We start from the raw sequence: 21,758 nt of genomic DNA, 5'->3' as shown, positions 1-21,758 counted from the left end.
GCACATTTAAAGGATAATTTTAAGAGCAGGATATGAAGGGCTTTGTGCCACTATATTTAATTCAGAAACAGCATACTAAATTTATCTAACTGAGATGGTTCATATGAGAATTACTAGTACAATAGTTTTAAATAAAACAAATATATTAGTAACTTTGCAACAAAATATACTTCAAGCAAATTAGCTATTTGGGCACATGTAGCAGACTATCAAATTACAATTCTTTCTAAAGATCAAAAACAAACCTATTTAAATGTACAGACCAGTAACAAGGAAATCCTCCCTAATTCAGAGTAGTTATGCACTGCAAACTGGATGAAGTTACCATTGATGGCTTCATTATTAAAATCTGGTTTTATACATATATAATTAAAAGGCAGGTTTGGGCACAATGTATGGTGTCTTAGTCACGGCTGCTGTTTGTACACCACACTTGCAAACGTACAAAGGGAAGAATCAACCATGTTTTGCAGTTTCAAAAGATGGCTAATGAACCCTGCTCGAAACAGCATATTGGGTGAAAACAGGAAAGGCACAGTTTTGACTCAGATACTGGAAAGCAGGTACCTAGGAAAGACAATGCTGACTAACACTGAGGAACAATATTCAAAGACAAAACTTTGGTCAATGGCAGTATAAGCACGTTGCCGAAAGCTGTTTCATTGCTTTCCCATACTGGAAGAGTCTCTCACTCTGAACTGCAGAAGCAAAAGTGGATGGATGGAGTATTATAGTCATGTTTTTATATTGATAAAAATAGAAATTGCTGGAAAAGGGCACACCTGTGGGCAGAAATCAGAATTAACATTTTGGTTCAAGCGACCCTTCCTCAGAACTGATGGTAGCTGGAAGACAGGGTCGGGGGAGAGGGCAAGGAGGAAGGAGTAAACAGAGCTCCAGCGAAGCTCAGTGCAATGTGGAAGAACAGCACCTCATTTTCCACCTAGGGGCCTTGCAGCCATCCTGACTCAATGTCGAGTTCAATAACTTTAGGGCGTGAGCTCTCCCATGTGCTTACCCGAACCCCCACTACCTGGCCTTGGTATCACAGTCTGCAATTACACACCACCCATTGTTGGCCACTAACAGTTCCCGTTAACAGCTATTCACCCTCCTAGCCAGATCGTTATCCACTCCTTTGTCTGTCTAACTGCTCTTCTCTCTCTTTGGGCTCTATCCCCACCTATCATTTACTCCTTCCCCATCCCCCAACCCCACCCAAACCCTATCTTCAGCATGTAAACCGACATTTTCCTAGCTACCATCAGTTCAGAGGGTCACTCAACCTGAAACATTAACTCTGATTCTCCCCACAGATGCTGCCAAATCTGCTAAGCTTTTCCAGCAATTCCCAATTTTGTCTCTGATTTACAGCATCCGTAGTTCTTTCGGTTTTTATATTTTTATATTGCATTAATTGCACACTTTAGTTGAATATTCATAGAAATGCAACAGTACACTACAAAGAATTGTATAACTGGTTCTGAAGCATTTTACTAGTTTCTATCTTAGTTGGGGTCCCAGTATGTTTCAGATAATGTTAAGCTGACAGGTCTATTCTTCTCTGGACATGTTCTACCTCACTTAAACATAGGCATGACATTTATTCTCTGTCAGCACTCTGGCACTATTCCCTTTTCTAATAAGTTATTACTTACGTGTAACAGTGCCTACCCAGATGAAGGACGTTTATTTCTTTGACTGGTTTATTATTTCTTTTTAGTTTCAAAACGATAACATCTTTAATCTGATCTTCCAATCATCCCGCCCCCTTGACCTGTCCGTCCTCCCTGGACTGACCTATCCCCTCCCTAACTCCCCACCTACACTCACCTTTACTGGTTCCATCCCCGCCTCTTCGACCTGTCTGTTTCCTCTCCACCTATCTTCTCCTCTATCCATCTTCTGTCTGCCTCCCCCTCTCTCCCTATTTATTTCAGAACCCCCTTCCCCTCCCCCATTTCTGATAAAGGGTCTAGGCCCGAAATGTCAGCCTTCCTGCTCCTATGATGCTGCTTGGCCTGCTGTGTTCACCCAGCTCTGCACCTTGTTGTCTCGGATTCTCCAGCATCTGCAGTTCCTACTATCTCTCATGTCCACTTAATGTATTTTCTTGGTAAATTTTGAAGCAAAACAATGAGTTAATATTTCTGCTATTTTGCTGCAAGCTCCATAATTTTGTGCCATCCAACCATTCATAACTCTATTGCCACCTCAACTTTCCTTTCATTTAAATTTAATTGTTGTGCCTGTAAAATGTTTGTGTTTTGCTTTATGCTCCCTGATAATTTTGTAATTTCCCTTTGCCCTCCTGTTTCTCAGACATCTCTCCTGATCGCTTCATATTGTCCCTACTATCCATGTACGTGGCCTATGCATCTTGCCTACCTTTATTAATCCCATATGGCTTTATTCGTCTATGGTATCTTACTAGTGTTTAGTTTCTCATGTTCTCATGTCATGGAATCTCAAACACCATTCTAAATGTTTTTATATTGCTATTCTACATCATTGCTTGAAAATATTGATTTTCACTTTATTTTCTGAAATTCTCTTTCTACCCCTTCAAAAGTCAGTTTTACTCCAGTATATTACATCTTTATGTCATTCTCAATTATTAACAGACCTTAATATTCTCACTATTGCCAAGATGATCTCCTACTTTTTCTTCTTAACTATTCTGCCTTACTCCTACTACTAGACCTAGCGGTGAGGCCTCTCTTATTTTGTTTTGATACACTGAGTCAAAAGAAGTCCTTGTACACTTGAGGAACTCCATCCTCTTACCAACATCTTTTGCCAATTAGTTGAAACCTTCTGTGTTTATTATTATTGGACAGTAAGAATTAAAAAAGAAAAAATGCATTTTTGGAGAAATATGACGAATTCAAGATCCAGGCTATGCCAACAACATATTACATTTAAACATTATTTTCTTATGCTAGTATAGACATTAGAATCTCCCTCCCTATGATAGGGCCAGTCATGAAAGAACACATTCTAAAAGAACAAGGAAAATGACTCTATACAGGCTTCAGGGCTTTCTGGATCTCTGAAAAATCATTTGAATTTTTCAGTCTGTTTTGCCTTTTCATCTTCTCAGCCCCAAATCTGCCACCAACAAGGACAAAAACAATAGGTATACCAAGTGAGACAGCATCCAGACTTAGACATATCTCTCAGTTCCTTCATTAGCAACTGGTCAAAATTCTGGATCTTTTTGCCTACCTAGGGAGCACATTCACCATAGGGACTGCAGTGGTTCAAGAAGACAGTCCAACTCCACTTTTTCCAAATGTGACTAGGAGTGGGGGAATAAATGCTGATCCTGGTTTCGACAGCCAAACACCAAAAATTAATACTTTTTTAAAAAGACATGGTTCTCAAGGCAGCAGTCCGAAATGACTCATCCTCTATGGAGCCAAAAGTGCCATTTCTTTTCCCTGCTCTAATTGCTGTGATCATTAATTTGGTGTGCGGCACACGTTTGAGGAAATTTCTTAAGTTCTCGTTATCACAAATGCTGTTAAACGGAAGCAGCTTGGATCAGTACACAGAATGCTACTTACAGTCTCCATGGTGACTGGAATGGTCACCGTTGTTCCTGCAGTCTGCGACAATTTCTCACCACAGTAATTCTTGACCTGCAGCCAGCTGCGGTCAGCTACAGTTATTGGCATACCATTCGATGAAAGAACACTAAGAGTGGTAAAAAATAGGGGCAATTAAAACTCATTGAAGCTTATTTTATAGACATGCACACACAAGAGAATCAGTTATCGTTCAGTTATTTTCTGTGTACCAATTACAATTTTATGAAACCACCACTGTAGTTATCCAACTTCTAAAGAATCTTGAGCAACACTTTTGATTTGCACTGAATATTTTATTCCTTTCAAGTTTGGCTACCGTCTGTATCCAATGTATCCTGTTATACGAGAGGCTTCAAAACTACTTGAAATTCCCACATCGCTCAAAGTTCACTCACAGGGGCAATCAAATCAGAGAAAAGTTGCCCTCATGAATAGATGAATAAAATAATGTGCAGCACTCTTTCGATCTCAGGCTGGTAATATGCTCACCCAACATTAAATGAAGCAGAGAAAGAACCTGTGACTGAAGGAGGAGTGAACTGGCTAAGTGCTGACAGTGAAGGGACTACCAAGGAGTGTGGAGGCAAGATCCAGGAGCTAGGAGTTATGTGCTAAAGGCCAGGGGCTGAGGATTGTTGCCGAGGGCCAGGACCAGCAACAGCCATTAGGAGGGGCAAGTGGAGAGTCATTTCCCCTAAAGTGACCCACTGGGCTCAGGAGGGATTGACAGATACGAAGTAAGCGCAAATGGTTAGAGGACAAAGGAAGGCCTCAAGAGATCTGGATGGAGGAAGGGAGGCTGGAACGGTCTTCTGGTTTAGACTTCAAAGTAACACTATTCATTATATAATAATACTAAATACTGCTATACGTGCTTATCACAGATGTACCAAGTCCTAACTCATAGTTACATTAGGTAAGGACAATGTCGCATTCTTCACGTGCTCATGTTAATGTGCATGTGAGACTTCCAATTTACACTGCTGAAATCACAGCAAATGTATTGTGATCTACCTCCACCCAAATGGTGCTATTTAACACTGTGACATCATTGCAGGGTCCTGAGTCCTTTTACAGCATCAAAATTACAATGCGCTACTTGAGTGATCTATCGGAGTGGGACAACTATTTACCAGTTGAAAACAATTGGATCAGACAGAAGATCGTAAGACATAGGAGCAGAATTATGCTACTGTTCTGGGCACATGGGTTTAAATCCCACTATGGCAGACGATGAACTATAAATTCAATTAAAATTCTTGAAGTAAAAAGCTAGTATAACTGTCAGTCATCATAAAAACTTCATTAAAGGCCATTTAGTGAAGGAAATCTGTCACCCTTACATGATCTGGTCTACATAACACTGTAAAATATAGGAGTAGAATTCGGCCATTCAGCTCATCAAGTCCGCAATGCCATTTGATCATGGCCAATATGTTACTCAACCCAATTCTCCTGCCATCTCCCTGTAACCCTTGATCTCCTTACCAATCAAGATTGTATTGGAGTGTCCTTAAGGCAGTCATAATAACTTGGCCACCACTGTCCCTGCAGCAATTGAGTTCCACGGATTCACCATCCTCTGGCTGAAGAAATTCCTCCTCATCTCAGTTCTAATAGGTCGCCCTTTCACTCTGAGGCTATGTCCTCAGGTCTCAGTCTCTCCAACTAGAGGAACATCTTCTCCACGTCCACTCTATCCAGGCTATTTTCCAGTCCTCTGGGGCCCTCCCTGACTCCAGTGATTGTTGAAAGATCAGCACCAATGCCTCTACAATCTCCTCAGCTATCTCTTTCAGAACTCTGGGGCGTAGTCCATCTGGAGCGCATGATTTATGCATCTTCAGCCCTTCAGCTTCCCCAGCACCTTCTCCTTAGTGATGGCTACTGCATTCACCTCTGCCCCGGTTCTCAAAGTTCTGTTTTGCTGCTGGTGTAGTCCATTACTTTGCTCCCCATTACCACGTGACCAGTCGCAATTTCCAGTGGTTCATACTCTACTCTTGCCTGTCACTTACTTACCTTTTAGATGTATAAAAAAATCTCTTGCAAGCGTAAGTAAAATTAGACAGAACGTTATTAGGAGTTAATCACTTATTTTCCTTGGCATTCCCATATAGAACCAAGCAATACTACATAGAGTAAAAAATATAGATCTGACAATAATGAAGTTTTAAGGCAGAAGAAAAGTTGTCTTTGATTAACAATAAAGCAATCTCTCACCTCAGGTTACAGCACTTCTGGTCTGATACTAATATAGTGTCACCATCCTTCAGCCTTAGATCTGCAAGGCTCTTGTGCCCATCCTCAGCATCATACGCAACCCAATTTGTGGACCCTTTATTCTCCAAATTCTTCTTGTAATAAACTGTCAGCTCATCTGGAGAAATCCCTGTTGACAGAGCTAGAATGTCTCGTGCAGAAGACAGCAATGTGTTTCGTGTGAACACCCTTTCCATCTCGATGAACTGCACCATCTCGGTTTCTGATTTGCTCCTCAGTGTAGGACACAATATTTTAAGCAGCATGGGTTCAAACTCCTCGCCAGCGTGCATCTCCACTCCATCAACCTGACAACAGACGTAACAAGTTGCTCAATATTCACTTGTCTAAATTGCTTTATTTATAAATCCATAACCTCAATAAATCTCATCATCAGGTCAGAGGTAAACAAGCAACAGAGCCACTTGAGTTGGGGAACCTAAACAAGGAGAAATGAAACAAACAGGTAAGCAACAAAGTGCAACACAAAGTAACAATGGAAATACGCATGGTAGAAAAACACTGCAGTAAGTATTACTTAGCTTTGGTACAATCATGTGCAAATTACTATACACAATTACATAAATATACAGAGATAGTAGGAACTGCCAATGCTGGAGAATCTGAGATAACACAGTGTAGAGCTGGATGAACACAGCAGGCCAAGCAGCATCAGAGGAGCAGGAAAGCTGACGTTTCGGGTCGAGGCCCTTCTGAAGAAGGCTCTCGACCCGAAACATCCGCTTTCTTGCTCCTCTGATGCTACATAAATATGCACACTGGCACAAATCTAGAACCTGTTATGCAGCTGTCACATTCCAGACAGTATATTCTGAAGTTTAGAAGCTGTTATAACTGCCGTTTGGTTCAGGAGGAGCTACAAATATCTAAATTTACCCAGTTGTAGAAATAGTTACGAAGACACAGGCCAGATTATAGTAACTGTCCTCTAGGTGTCAGCCTTGATTCTGTGGAACATGATCTTTGCTCAGCTAAAGATTGTGGATTCAGGCCCTTATCAGACATTTGTACACAAAATGTGAAGAGGTACTGCACTGCAATATGGATTGTCCTTTGGCTGAGACGTTAAACGAAGACTCTAGTTTGCTCCTAATCTGGATGAAAATGGTCACTTAGACCCAACTGAAGCAGAGCTGGGGGTTAATTCAATGTCAGAACTGACAGGGAGGCCTCAGATAATATTCCCATAAAAAGATTACTGGCCATTTATCACATTGCAGTTTACTGGATTCTGCTGTACACACTTCAAATTGTATATTTAAAGTACTTCAGTGGTAGTAAAGCACTTTGGCATGTCATGAGATTGTGATAAATGCTAAATGTTAAGCTTTTCATTTCCAGATCAAAGACAATCTGTAAGAAACACTGTGGGAAATTTTTTTCTGGTTGGAATGAAAGATTAAAAATTATCACTATCGCACAGTGACAAGATACTATTACAGGAAATTATATTCTGCATTTACCCAACACTGCACCTGGAAGATATTCGATATTTTCTTTTTGACTTTTATGTGATCTCTTATTTCTACTCATATTCAGTGGTGAAAGGGAAAATTGTTTCTTTTCTCCACAGCCTCTCCCCCACTACTGTTGCTAAAAACTCTGAAATTAGCAAGAGGAATAATCCTAAAGGACAGAACATGCACATCACAATCACAGTGTGGAAGCAGGGCATTCAGCCCATCAAGTCCATACCAACCCTCTGAAAAGCATCCCACTCTATCCCCGTAACCTTGCATTTCCCATGGCTAATCTACCTAGCCTGCACATCCAGGGACAATTTAGCATGGCCAATCCACCTAACCTGCAAATATTTGGACTGTGGATGAAAACTGGAGCACCCACTGGAAACCCACGCAGACATGGGGAGAATATAGCAGGTGTTTAAAGGCACAAGTTCAAGATAAGGAGCCAGTATCTTACAAGAGAACTGAGCAAACATTTTTTCATCCAAAAGATCATAGATATATGGAATGTGCTGCCCAAGAGGGTAGTTGAGGCAGATATTCTCACAACATTTAAAAAGCAACTGGATAAGTACTTAAAATGCTGGGGCATAGCAGGCTATGGACCAAATGCAAGTAAATGGAATTAGTATAATTTGATGTTTGTTGGTCAGCATAGACATGGTGTGCTGAAGGACTTGTTTGTACATTGAATGGCCCTATAACTATAATAAGAGTCATACCAAACCTGAAACATCGACTCTGATTGTCTCGCCACAGATGTTGCCAGGGCTGCAGAGTTTCTATGGTATTCGCTGTATTTGTACCTGCTAATTGATGCTAGTTTGGCTTTTCCCAGGGCATACTTCATTACAGCCTTTGTCCAAACACAAACAAAAGAGCTGAATTCAACAGGTGAGGTGAGAATGACCATCTAAGACATCGACGCTGCATTTGACTAAGTTTGGCATCGAAGAGCCCTAGCAAAATTGAAACCAATGGAAATCAGGAGAAAGATCTCTATTGGTTGGAGATGTACCCGTTTTAAAAGAAAATAGTTGTAATGTTGGAGGCCAATCACTCAACCTGAGGATGCTGCCGTAGAAGTTCCTCAAGGTTGTGACCATGTGGACCAAGGAATACAGTAGCTACAAGAACTGGTCAAAGGCTTGGAATTTTGTGGTGAGTAACTCACCAACTGATTTGCCAAATCCTGTTTACCAAATACAAGAGTGTGATGAAATATTCTTCACTTGCTGGTTGAATGCAGCTCTAACAACTCAACACCAAACATCACACGTGATTGGCATCTTACCACCACCTTAAACACTGACTCCTTCCATCACTACTATATTGTGCAATAATGTGCATCACTTAAAAGATGCACAGCAGCAATTCACCGAGATACCAATAACAACATCTTCCAAGCACCATTCCTTTTAAGCTGCACAGACACACAGCTACTGTGACGTTCCACTCATGCTGATTAGCATGCCGATGCACTGATTTCCAGCTTTGGAAGTTAAACACAGACATTGGAGGTACACACACTGATAAATAAATTACAGGGAGTATTGCTTCCAAACATACAAGCTCGACCTTTAGAAGGTCGAGATCAACAGACACATGAGAAAACACCTTTTGCAGCAAGTTCCTCTCTGAACTATATACAATCCTGCCTTGGATCTATACCACTGTTCCTTCACTGTAATGGGACTAAATCCTCAGAAGACTCTTCCAAACAGCACTGAGATTGTACCTAAATCACATGAATTGCTGTGGCTCAAAAACGCAGCTCACCACCACTTTGTTGAGGGCAGTTAGGGGTGGGCAATACATGCTGGTCATGCCAGTCATGTACACGTCCCAGAAACAAGCAAACTGTCAAATGAAAAGGAAAGAAAAGTACATAGAAAGGAGAGAGAAGGGAACAAGTGCAGAATGCATAGTGAGCATGCACAAAGACAGACAGAAGAAGTTATGAACGTATACAAAGTAAATATAAAATAATTACGGAAAAATAAAGTAAGACAGGGACAGTGAAAAATAACAATTAGCAAAATAATTTTCAAGAATAAACATTACAACATATACATTCGGATCTAAAAATCTAATGAAGATATTTTTAAAAAGTAATAAGAATTGACAAGGTAGGGAGAACTTATTTCTTCTGGTGGTAGGGACCGGAACAAGTGGGTATAATCTTAAAATCACAGCTATATCTTAGAGGTGATGTCAGGATGTACTTCTTCACATGAAAAGGCGAGGTAAAGCTGGAAGGCTCTCCCCAAAAAGCTGGGAGCCAATTTTTAAAACCAGAAAAAATTGGCTAAGGGGGTGGTCGATAGTCTGAATGGCCTACTCCCAATATCCTATATGTTCCTAAAGCAGAATAGATATAAATATTTGCACCTTCTTATCAATTGATCATGCATATGTGGGAGTGAGAAGAGGAATATTGACTTTCACGCACATAAACATGGAATTATGCTGTTGTTTGACTTCTAAAGCCTTTACCTCCCCTTTCCCCCCCCCACCTCATTTTCAGTCCAGACTGATGAGATTAAGGTTCCCTCAATCTTAAAGACTCCCTCTGAAATGAGTTAGAGTAGTTTCAGCTAAAGAACAAAACTTGCCAAAGTTCAGAAGTAAACTGACAATCTCACACAGAGATGTCACTGCATAAATGATTTAGGGAAAAAAAAAGTGAACGACCAAGTAATTCACTGAGGCATGTTGTTGGGCTCGTGGGGTTAAAAAAAATGCTTTAGTCAGCAACTAACTGAGCTATTCTTGACTCAGCACTAATTAATGCTAAAACAAGGTGCCCAAAATAGAAAAGGGTAAGTCTTCCCAGCACTATTAACCCTTACACCTTGATAAGCATAATACAATAATCACAAAAAAATCAAAAACCTATAGCAATCACAAACAAATTAATTTTTAATTACCTGGTTACCGTTCCATACAAAGAGAATGGCTCCATCCGTGATGCCCAGACTGTATAAAGAGGTGTGGTCCTCTGGGTTAAGAAGGGAGGAAACTGCAATCAATACGTAGCTTGGATTGTGATTACATATTATTACTCATCACATTGTGATAGTGAATAATTCCTGGCATTGCGCATTATGTTCAACATTGATGTTGCAAAGGCGAACATTGAAATTATAGGTTTTGCCACACAATTACAGCTTGTCGTGGTCAGCCAGCATAGTTCTCTAGATGGCTACAGCATGGTGCAGAACGAAGCCATCAGTGTGGGTTCAATCCCTGCATCAGCTATGGTAGTTTATGGAGTCTTTCGCCTTACCTTTTCACATTTAGATGTGAAATGTGACGTACAATTGCCCCTCTCTAAAGGACAGAGATGCCTATCATTCTCCTGGGACTATGGCTAATTACATAAATACATCACATTTAATGCTCATCAGGAATGCTATACAAAATGTTAAGAACTTCATAATTAATGTAGTCTTTTTATTGTATCAAAATACAATATTTATATGAAAAACTAAATTATGGTTACAATTTCACTTAGATACCCCACACATTCACAACTCTTTCCACTAACTAGTCCGATTATTTCATTGTTTGTGTCTTGCCATCACAGCCTACTTCACTAAAAATCATTGATAATTAAGAAGGATAATTTTGTCTCACAAAAAAGTTGGAAATGAAAACATGTCTCAAATGAATAAATTAAGACCCATGCTATTAAAACCAAAAAGCACTGACTAAAGTCTAGCCAGGAATGGATTGAAGATTAAGAGTAAATATAGCTAGAAATGGTCAAATGTTTGATACCACAATGAAAGGATCATGGAAATAACATGCAATGAAACGCAATCAAGAATCATTAAATGTAGATTTACAGGATTAAGCAAACATTCTGGTGTTTTAATCGTTTATTGCTTAAAATAGGAAGTGTCTTTTTTTGCAGAGCCTCTCTAAGGGTATAAAAAAATTCAAGCAGGATTATGGCAAGGTGAATTACACACAGTCTATTGCATTGTATGAGACAAAGAAAATAATTTTCCTACTAACAATACAGAAGTGATGTGGAGGTGCTGGTGTTGGACTGGCGTGAACAAAGTCAGAAGTCAGATGTCACCAGGTTATAGTCCAACAGGTTTATTTGAAATCACAAGCTTTCAGAGCACTTATGTGTTTCATTCAGCAGTGCAAAAGCTTGAGATTTCAAATAGACCTGTTGGACTATAACCTGGTGTCATGTGACTTCTAACAACATAGAAGGCAGCTGCCATGCATTTGCTGTCGGTGAGGCATGCTTTTCAACTCCTACTAATTGCTTCTCCATTTGTTTTTTCTTACCATGGAAGGTCTCGTAAAGGTGAAGACCAGCAGGCAACTGCTTGGCGACAGTGATCACCATATCACCCTTCCAAAATTCCAGCAGCTGTAATGAGACATTAGTGGTCATATTATGTACAAATAAATTATGTACTTGCATAAAAAATGGCGTGCTCATCGACAAGACTGACTCGTAACAACTGGTAATGCTAGAACTCTAAAGAGGAAGATTCATTCATGACAGAATTTTATGACTTGAGGAATGGAATGGCTGTCTGACCTCAGGTTCAAGCCTATGCCATTACTAAACTATAGGAAAGAGGTGGACAAGAATATTGGGGTTTCACATTGCTCTCATCTGTATCATGATGTTGTTGCTGCTGAGCAACTGCACCACAGGAACTGAAGAAAATATATGGGTGGAAGGGAGAAAGATAGACAGCATACATGAGAGAGGAGAGAGAAAATACAGGAAATTAAATCTTTTACTCATATGAAACCTTTCTCAAGATCTCCCATAGCACTTTAGAGCCAAATTAAGCACATTTTGAAGCAAAAAGGAAGATTCCATAACCAGGAATGATAATGCCTAACTAATCTGTTTTAAGTACATGTTGGTTAAGAGATAAATATGGGTCAGGATGAAAGATCCCATTGCCTAAAGAGCTACAAATGTGACCTGTGGACAGAAAACATAATTAATATTTCGGGTCCGTGATCATTCTTCATAACACTGGACTCAAAACAGTACCTCTGCTTTCTCTTCACACAAGCTGCTGAACCTAAGTTTCTGTAGCACGTCCTATTTTTGTTTCAGATTTCCAGCATCTGCAGTTCGTTGTTTTATAAGCATTTAACTGGTTATTAATAACAGCAAAATTATTCAAAACACAGCATTTTATGGTGCAAATAATGTAATCTGATATTGTATCAACGTGCATCATTGCTGAAGATGTTATTTCAATTTTAGAACTAAGGTTTTGGTAAATTCTGAAATGGTAGCTGTATGAAGTTTTGATATTACCTCTTGTTCAAATATGATGAAATAATGAACAGGCACTTTTATTAACTTTGTTCTTCTAAACCTGAAAGTATTGAGAGGTTTTTACAGAGTCACACAAGTATTACAGTGCAGAAAGAGGCCATTTTTGGCAGATGAAGTATAATGTAAATAAATATAAGATTATCCACTTTGGAGCAAAAACAGGAAGGCAGATTATTATCTGAAAGGCGAGAGATTGGGAATAGGGGAGGTGCAAAAAGACCTAGGTATCCTTGTGTACCAGTCACTAAAAGCAAGCATGGAGGTCTAACAGGTAGTGAATTTGACAAATTGTATATTGGCTTTCATAGCAAAAAGATCTTGATGTCTTGCCGCAATTGTGCAGGGGATTGGTAAGATGTCACCTGACATATTGCATGCAGTTTTGATCTCCTTACCTAAAGAAGGATGTTCTGGATATAGAGAGGGAGTGCAACAAAGGTTTACCTGACTGATTCCTGGGATGGCAGGATACCTTCACTGGCATTTAGAAGAATGAGGGGAAATCATATGAAAATCTAACTTAAAATTCTAACAGGAGTAGACATGGCAAATGCAGGAAGGATCTTCCAGATGACTGGGGTATCCAGAACCAGGGGTCAGAGTGTAAGGATGTGGAGTAGGCTATTAGAACTGAGATGAGGAGAAACGTACTCACCCAGAGAGTGGTCAGCCTGTGAAATGCTCTAACACAGGAAGTGGCCAAGGCCAAAACATTGAATGCTTTCAAGATGGAGTTAGATATAGTTCTTAGGGTGAATGGAATCAAAGAATATGGGGAGAAAGCAGAAACAGGGTACTGCATGGATGATCAGTTATGATCATGTTGAATGGTGGAGCAAGCTTGAAGGGCTGAATGGCCTATTCCTGCTCTGATTTTCTGTTTCTATCATGTCTGCATTGAGCATTTATCCTCATACTGCTGCACATTGTTTCTATTCAATAATTATCCAATGCCCCCTGAATGCCTCAACTGAAACTGCCTCCACCACGGATTCCAGACCCAAACCATTTGTTGTGTGTACAAGTTTTTTCTCATCACATTTACAACATTTGCAAATCATGTTAAAATCTCTTGTTCTCAATCCTTTTACAAATGGGAACAATTTGTTCCTATCGACCAGATCCAACTCATGATTTTGAGAAGTTTTATTTGATTTCCTCTTAGCCTCTTCTCCCCAAGGAGAACAGTCCTAACTTCTCCAATCTATCTTCACAACTAAATTTTTGATCTCAGGAACCACTTTTGTAAATTACTTCTGCACTCTCTCTCCAATGTGTTCACATTCTTCCTACAGTTTGGCATTCAGAATGATACACAATATTCCAACTTAAGTTGGAATATCATATCTCTGCTCTTGTACACTATTAATAAAGGTTAGGATATTGTATGCTTTATTAACTGCTCTCCACCTGTCTTGCCACCTTCAATCATCAATGCATATATACTTAGGTGTCTTTGCTCCTGTAGCTCCTTAAGTACAAAAATGTGATAAATAGTGATCTAAAAATATCACTCAACAGATTTCAACACCCATTTGCCCCCTCAAACTAAAAAAAAACATACATTTCAATGTCAGTAACCAGAAGATTTAAGATCATTGTCAAAAAAATCAAGGAGAGCAGTTTTCCATTATGCAGCAAATTGTTGGCTTCCTTAAAGAGTAGTGGAAGCCAGATTCAATCTAACTTTCCCCTATTAACACGAAAAGGAGAAATTTGAAGAGTTATGCGGAAAGTGCCCGAGGACAAGGATTAACCGAATGGCCCTTCCAGAGAATCAACACAGGCAACAACAGCAGGACAACCTCCTTCTCGGTTTTATTATTCTATGTGAATTTAGCAAGAAGATTTAGTACATCATTGTCATTAACTAATATTCTGCACTTACCTGGAAAATAGCCTGTCTGAGATCACCAACCGTTTTCCTCCTATCAATGATTATCGTCAGCATGCTGTCCTTCTGGGAAGAAGCTGGGTGTAGGGCGCCGTTTTCAAATTTATACTCAGGACCCAGGTGAAGATGGACTTCAATGTTATTGGTTGCAGAATCAAACTCTGCCCTGGATTTGAAATGCCACAATAAAAACGTGCGTCGGTCTTTTTTTATGAAGTGGTCGTGATAAAAAGGGAAATTTTGCATTGTAAACAGCATCCCTTAAGACTTGCTTGAAAGCAGACTGAATTCAGTTAATGCAAGGATTTGAATGCCGCACGGCCAATGAGATCATTGCAACTCATGTGACTTGTATTAGAATCAGGGTTCCAGAATTAAACAGTCAAACTTCTACATGTAGAAACAAGAAACATGGGATAAAACAAGCAGTAACAGCACAGACTAAGGAACAGAAGCACAAAACAGTCATAAAGATCTCCTTTTCAGACTGGAAGGACATATCAGTGATGTTCTAGAGGATTATGGTTCTCTCTACATTATTTGAATGATCTGGACTTGGATATGCAGAGCATTATGTGAAATTACAAAATGCAGTAAAACAAAAACAAGGAGGATAGGAACAGACAGTAGAAGGATACTGATTGGAAAAACAGATATATGGCAGAAATATAACTGTAGAAGGAAGAATGAAGAAAGATAATATAAACTAAATCATAAAAACTTAAAGGGGCGTGAAAAAATAGAACTCTGCTACACAATTGTTTGAGGATGACCGGAAAACATTTTTAAAACATCCATGAAATCATAAACTTTATTAATAGGATCAGAATACAAAAACAAGAAAGATTCTGTAAAACAGGTTAGGGATCAGCTGGAATAGAGTTTTCAATTCTGGACAACAATACTGTAGGAAAGCCGTATCATGGATGACAGTCTTTAATTATGGAGAGAGATTACAAAAGCTAAGGTTGTTCTTAGAGCAAAAAGATTAAGGAATTGGAATGAAATGTTCAAAATTGTGAATCATTTTGACAGAGCAAATGGGCAATGTTTGCAGTGGCAAAAAAAGTTGGTAACCAGAGGACACTGATTAATGGTAACTGAGAAAAGAATCTGAGGCAACATGGGTAAACCTTTCTTACGCGATGATTGAGAATGCTCTGTCTGAAAGGCTGACTAAAACAGTCAAGAGTAATGTTTAAAACAGAATTGGATATTTACCTGGACAGAGAAAAATTATGAGCTACAAGGAAAGTACAGGGAAATAGAATTAATTTAATAGTTCTACCGATAAAGTGACAAATGCACAATGGGCCAAATTGCTTCCTCCTGTGATATATACGAGTCTACAATCCTGCAAACATACAGTCCTTCAACTTGTCTGTTCTGGGTTAATATAATTGTTAAGAAACAAATGTTCTGTGCTCAAGTTTGCAGTTTGTTGCTGTGCATTACTTGGCAAACCAAAAATGTCTATTGATATGACAAAATTTGTTGTCAATTGCGTATCGAGTGAAAGAAGGCTTTAGAACTGCAGCATGCCAGTTCACTAGTAGATATCATAAGCATCAATGAGATCATAAATGGAATTAGGAGGAGCTTCCAGCTGCATTATTCACAATCTCTAGGGTAACTTCAGAATATCTGTATGTACTTAAATCTGAAACAGTTTGAACTCTTATCAGTTCATTTTCTGTTGTGCCATCTGTTAGGTCACTTTGTAAAGTTCTCATTCCATGGTAAAATTTGTGGTTCAGTACTGTTTGCAATTCTGTTTTGAGATGGTGCACGCAGTAAGCAGATAGTAATCTTCCAAGAGTCCTTAGATTCTGGAAAAGTCCCAAAGGATTGGAAAAATATCAATGTAACACCTTTATTTAAGAAGGGAAGGAGACAAAACTAGTTAACCATGGACCAAGGAGATAGCAAGAACTGCAGGTGCTGGAGTCAGAGAAAGCAAAGTGTTGAGCTGGAGGAACACTGCAGGCCAGGCAGCATCAGAAGAACTGGCAAACTGACGCTTCGGGTCGGGACCCTTCTTCAGAAATGAAAGGTTTCTGAAGAAGGGTCCTGACCCAAAATGTCAGTTTTCCTGTTCCTCTGATGCTGCCTGGCCTGCTGTGTTCCTCTAGCTCCACATTCAACTATGGACCAATTAGCTTAATGTCTGTCATTGGGAAAATGTTAAAGACTGGATATAATAGCACAGCATTTAGAAATACATAATATGATCAAGTAGAGTCAGCATGGTTTTATGAAGGGGAAATCATGCTTAACAAATTTAGAAGAATTATTTGAGGAAGTAACAAGCAAGATAGACATAGGGGAAGCTGTGGATGCAATGTCCTTAGAGTCCTTTACTCATTAACGGGATGAGGACATCGTTGACTAGGCATTATTTATTGTCCATCCCTAATTGCCCAGACGGCAGTTCAGAGTCAACCACATTGCTGTGGGTCTGAAGTCACCTGTAGGCCAGACCAGGCAGCTTCCTTCCCTGGAGAACATTAGGGAACCAGATGGGTCTTTCCAACAATCGACAATGGATTCATGATCATCATTAGATTCTTAATTCTAGATGTTTTTATTGAATTCAAATTCCATCATCTGCTATGGTGGGATTTGAACCTGGGTTCCCTGAACGTTATCTGGGTCTCTTGGTTAACAGTCCAGCCATAATACCACTAGGCCATCACCTAGGGCATCCCCTGGTGTTCAATAAGGTAACACATATTAAGCTACTTTAGTATTGGGGCTAGTATATTAGCACAGATAGTGAACTCACTAACTAACAGAAGACAGTTGGGATGGGCAGGGGGTGGGGCATTTTCAGAATGACAATCTGGAGGTGTGCCACAGGGATCAGTGCTGAGGTCACAATTATTCGCAATATATATTAATGGCCTGTATGACAGAAGTTAATGTACTGCTGCCAAGTTCGCAGATGAGACAAAAACGGGTTTGAAGGCAAGGAGATAACAGTTCTGAGGAAGGGTCACCGGAACCGAAACATTAACTGATTTTTTCTTCACAGATGCTGCCAGGCCTGCTGAGCTTTCCAGCAACTTCTGTTTTTTTTCCTGATTTACAGCATCCACGCTTCTTTCAGTTTTTTTTTTAAAGCAGATAACAGTCTGCAGACAGGATGTAGACAGGTCAAGTAAGTGGGCAAAAAGTTGCCAGGTGGAACATTATGTGGGATTATGTGAGGTTACGCACTTGCCAGGAAGAATAGTGAGTTTAACATTAATGAAGCGGAGAAAGATTATAGAAAGCTACAGCACAGAAGGATTTAGGAGTCCTCATGCATTAATGTTAGTATACAAGTTCAGGAGGTAATAGGAAAGGCAAATGAAATGTTGGCCTTTATTCCAAAGGGAACAGGAGTGTAAAAATAGTGAAGTCTTGCTAAAATTATACAAGGCATTGCTCAGACAACAGCTGGAATAATGTGAACAGCTTTGGGCCCCTTATCTGAGGAGAGATTTACTGGGATTAGACACAGTGCAGAGAAGGTTCACTAGATTGGTCCTAGAGTCTCCCAAACCATTGAACTCCTCCTCATAAGAAAATCCTTCCATGCCCAGGATCAGAGGGCACAACCTCAAAATAAGGGGTCACCCATTTAAGATAACACTGAGGAATAATCCCTTCTCCCAGAGGGCAGTGAACCTGTGAAATTCTTTACTGCAATTGGCTGTAGAGGCTGGGTCAAATAGTATATTGAGATAGACAGACTTTTAATCTGTAAGGGAATCAAGGATTATCAGCAGGAAAGCAGAGGGTAAGCAGAGCAGCCATGATCTTTTGGAATGATAGAACAGACTCAATGAGCTGAACAATGTACTTCTGCTCCTTTTACTTATGGTCTTTTAGCATCAAAGCAAAAGTATTCACCAACACTGGCTATGACTCACATTGCGTTGTATTACAGAATCATAAGTACACTTGTTTAGTACAGAATTCAACTCAACCATTCAAGCCTGGAATGCAGTAAGTAGGAACAAAGCTGCAGTTGCCAGAAATAAAATTCACATCACTGCATACCTGTTAACATGCTCGTTTTGCCAGTAAATTTGCATTTAAAAGTCTTAACGTAAATCCTCAAACAGTAACTTTCCTACCAATATATGTGGTATTTTGCCTTAATCAATCCCCTGTGCAATTTCAGGCTTCCCAGTTTTAATATAGTAAAAAGACAGTTTTACTTTCTCATTCAAGTATTTTCTAGCACTCCAAGACAGTATGATATGTTTAAAAATGCAAGGGAATCCACGAAGCAAGAGGCAAGCAGTAAGAATCACAAGGTATGAGCTTCCTCAAGCAAAATCAAACACTTGCTTTTGTACTTCTTGAGCCATTTAGCAAAACTGCAGGAGATATAGTTCCTAATTTACTAAGATTGACCATACTTAAAAATCAAAAGCTGCGTTCCATCTTGATTGTGCCTGCACCTTAAAAGAGGAGTAAATTTATGAAAGGCATGTCATCCTTTTCCTTTAAGTTACATTGTTGGTAATAGAGTTCTTTAAAAGTGTAGCAACTTGGTGGGGTTGACAAAGGGAACAACAACTTGTATTTATAAAAAGTGACTGAATGCATCTCAGAGGAGCACTATCAAACAAAAAAGGTCACAAGCCACATAAGGAGATACCAAGTCAGATGATTATTAAGTTCTATACAAAAGAAAAATTCAACAAGTGCCCTAAGGGAGAAGTGCAAAGCAGAGTGGTGTGGGGATAGAATTCAACAGTTTAGGCACAATGGAAGACATACCACCAACACCGGAGCAATTAAAATCGGGTATGCTCAGGAGAACAGAAGTAGATGAGAATAGACATCACACAGGATTTCGAGACTAGAAAAGATTATAGCAGTAGGGAGGGAAAAGACCATAGAGACATTTGAAAACAAAGATGAGAATTTCTGATCAAGCAATAGCTTGAATTTGTATCCAGTGTAGCAGGCAGAGGGTTCATAGATGAACAGGACTTAATATGAGTGAGGATACAGACAGCAGCATTGCATAAGTCCTCAAATCTGTGGATAGTGGAATAGAATAGGAGACCAGCTAAGAGTGCATTGAGATAGTCAAATCTATTTGTTTTCATGCATGAGAAATTAGAAGACATTAAGTATCAGGATGTCACTACTAAATCTAACAAGGAATTCAGGAGAGAGACCTCTTTACCCAGACAATGGTCACAATGTGGAACTTGTCACATTAGTAGCTGAGGAGAATAGCACAGATGCATTTAATGAGAAGTTAGATAAACAGGAGGGAGAAAAAAAAAGAAACAAGAAGAAATAACGATAGGATTACATGCAGAGGAGGGAGGAGGCTCACGTACAGCATAAACACCAGCACAGAAGGTTGGCTCCAAAGATTGTTTTTGTGCTTTAAATTCCAAGTCACAGTATTGGCATCCTATTTCCAGCTCTCTATTACCGAGGAAACGTTGACCACATCACTGAAGTTAAGGCAGTAGCTATAACAAGGAATATAATTTATCTTGCCCAGCAATTTTGCATTGCCAAAACGATTGGTAAATGGTATTTTAAATCATAATGGTAAGGCGGCATTCAGGAATAATAAATATAAACTTGAAATCTATTGCTAGAAAAATTTGTTGGAAGTTTAATTATCTGTTACCATCTGAACAAATTACAAACTTTGGTGCACTGAATCAGTTGGCAATTTAAAAGATGTCTTTATAAAAAAACAAAAAAATCGCTGTTTTCCAAAGCCCAATCAATAATATTGTGGCAAATATTGAATAAAAGATTTTTTCGGGAGAAAAAAAAAGACAGCTTTCTCATGACTAAATAAATTTACATGGTGAACAGCTCAACCATTTAGTACATTGGGAAAATCAAACATAGACTGGATGAACGCTTTACGAACATCCCTGTTCAGTTCACAAGTATGGCTACAAATTTCCAGTTCCTGTCATTAGAATTCTCCATCCATTTGCACAGTCTCCTCCTTGTCCTCAGCCTTCAGCTGCACTTCATCTTTTGATTACAGACATTACAGCCTTCCACACTCGATAATGAATTTAAAAATTTCAGAGTGCAACTTCTGCCCCCACTTGGTCAGCTTCACAGATTTTAGTTTTACACTTGTTTCTGAACAGTGCCTGTTTACCATTCTGTCATTACCACTTCCTTTGACATTGCATTGTTAACTCTTTTGTCATGTAATCTCTTCTGTCTCCACACCAACACACATTACCACTTGTTCTTTTTCCGAACCTCTTCCCACCCTCTTTTTATTTGCTTAAAACCTATTCTAAATTACTAACATTTCTAACTTATCCCAGTTCTTAAAATGAAACATTAACATCCACTCTCAGTGGATGCTGCCTGATCTGCTCACTGTTTGTAACATTTTCTGTTTTATTCAAATTTCAGTAACTTCTTGATGTTTCAGTAGTTTTGACCTTGATATTATTTTTCTGAATTATGCATTAAAAACAACGGATGAAAATTTAAAAATTTTTGTTTCGGGTCAGAAAAATTTAATTGAGAAATAAACACATTTTTGAAGGATAATTTATGCTCAAGGAATCAAACTGTATCAATTGAAATCAATTGAAACAGCACAATTACAAGTCACCTGTTTTGATTCATGATCAATGTTTTTCTAATAACACTCACTGCTAGAAAGATTGGTTTTGTAGAAGTCAAATGAACTGTTACATTCACTAAGCTTAGATCAAAAGGCAGGGAGATGGCGGGCTGTATCTTTGAATGAGCTGTAAATGTTTTACTAATTTCAAGGGTTTTTAAATCACAATTAGATCAAATGATTAATGGACACTTGTGATCAATTCATTTTGCCTCACTAATAATTTTGAAACTTCAGTGGAAGGTACTGGTGATGAAATGGGTTAGTAAAATATTCACTTGCTTCCCAAACTTGGACTTTAATCTGTTCAGTATTTCAGAATTATTTTCTTCTGTCCCTGTGAAATTTAGGCTTATTCAAACCTACATTTGGTGGGTAATCATTCGATGAATAGAACTGCAGTGATTGGCAAGTGAGACCATGGATTGCACCCTCACCGATATTTCCCTATGCTGCTCTTTACAGATCTTCCTTATGGCCAAACCCCATGTTATTGAATTCATTTCTCAATTTTTGTCATTTGCTTATTTGTAGTCTCAAATATAAAATTATTTTT

The 21,758-nt window shown here is 39.1% G+C and overlaps 1 protein-coding gene across 3 annotated transcripts in view; it reads right to left on the bottom strand.

Annotated features, from left to right (window-relative positions):
- The window catches only part of usp40 (ubiquitin specific peptidase 40), a 114,652-nt gene that overhangs the window by 42,713 nt on the left and 50,181 nt on the right, over positions 1–21,758 (bottom strand). For all 3 annotated transcript variants that reach the window (XM_048598590.1, XM_048598591.1, XM_048598592.1), the window contains 5 exons: positions 14,566–14,737; positions 11,654–11,738; positions 10,273–10,343; positions 5,817–6,163; positions 3,570–3,699 (listed from right to left, as the gene is read on the bottom strand). In XM_048598590.1, the coding sequence (XP_048454547.1) occupies positions 3,570–3,699; positions 5,817–6,163; positions 10,273–10,343; positions 11,654–11,738; positions 14,566–14,737 (805 nt within the window). The remainder of the gene's footprint in view (positions 1–3,569; positions 3,700–5,816; positions 6,164–10,272; positions 10,344–11,653; positions 11,739–14,565; positions 14,738–21,758) is intronic.

The sequence above is a fragment of the Rhincodon typus genome, chromosome 7 (genome assembly GCF_021869965.1).
Source record: "Rhincodon typus isolate 14 chromosome 7, sRhiTyp1.1, whole genome shotgun sequence".
NCBI classification, from domain to species: Eukaryota; Metazoa; Chordata; class Chondrichthyes; order Orectolobiformes; family Rhincodontidae; genus Rhincodon; species Rhincodon typus.
The sequence above is the reverse complement of the archived record's forward strand: the minus strand, read 5'-3'. Positions and strand labels throughout refer to the sequence as shown.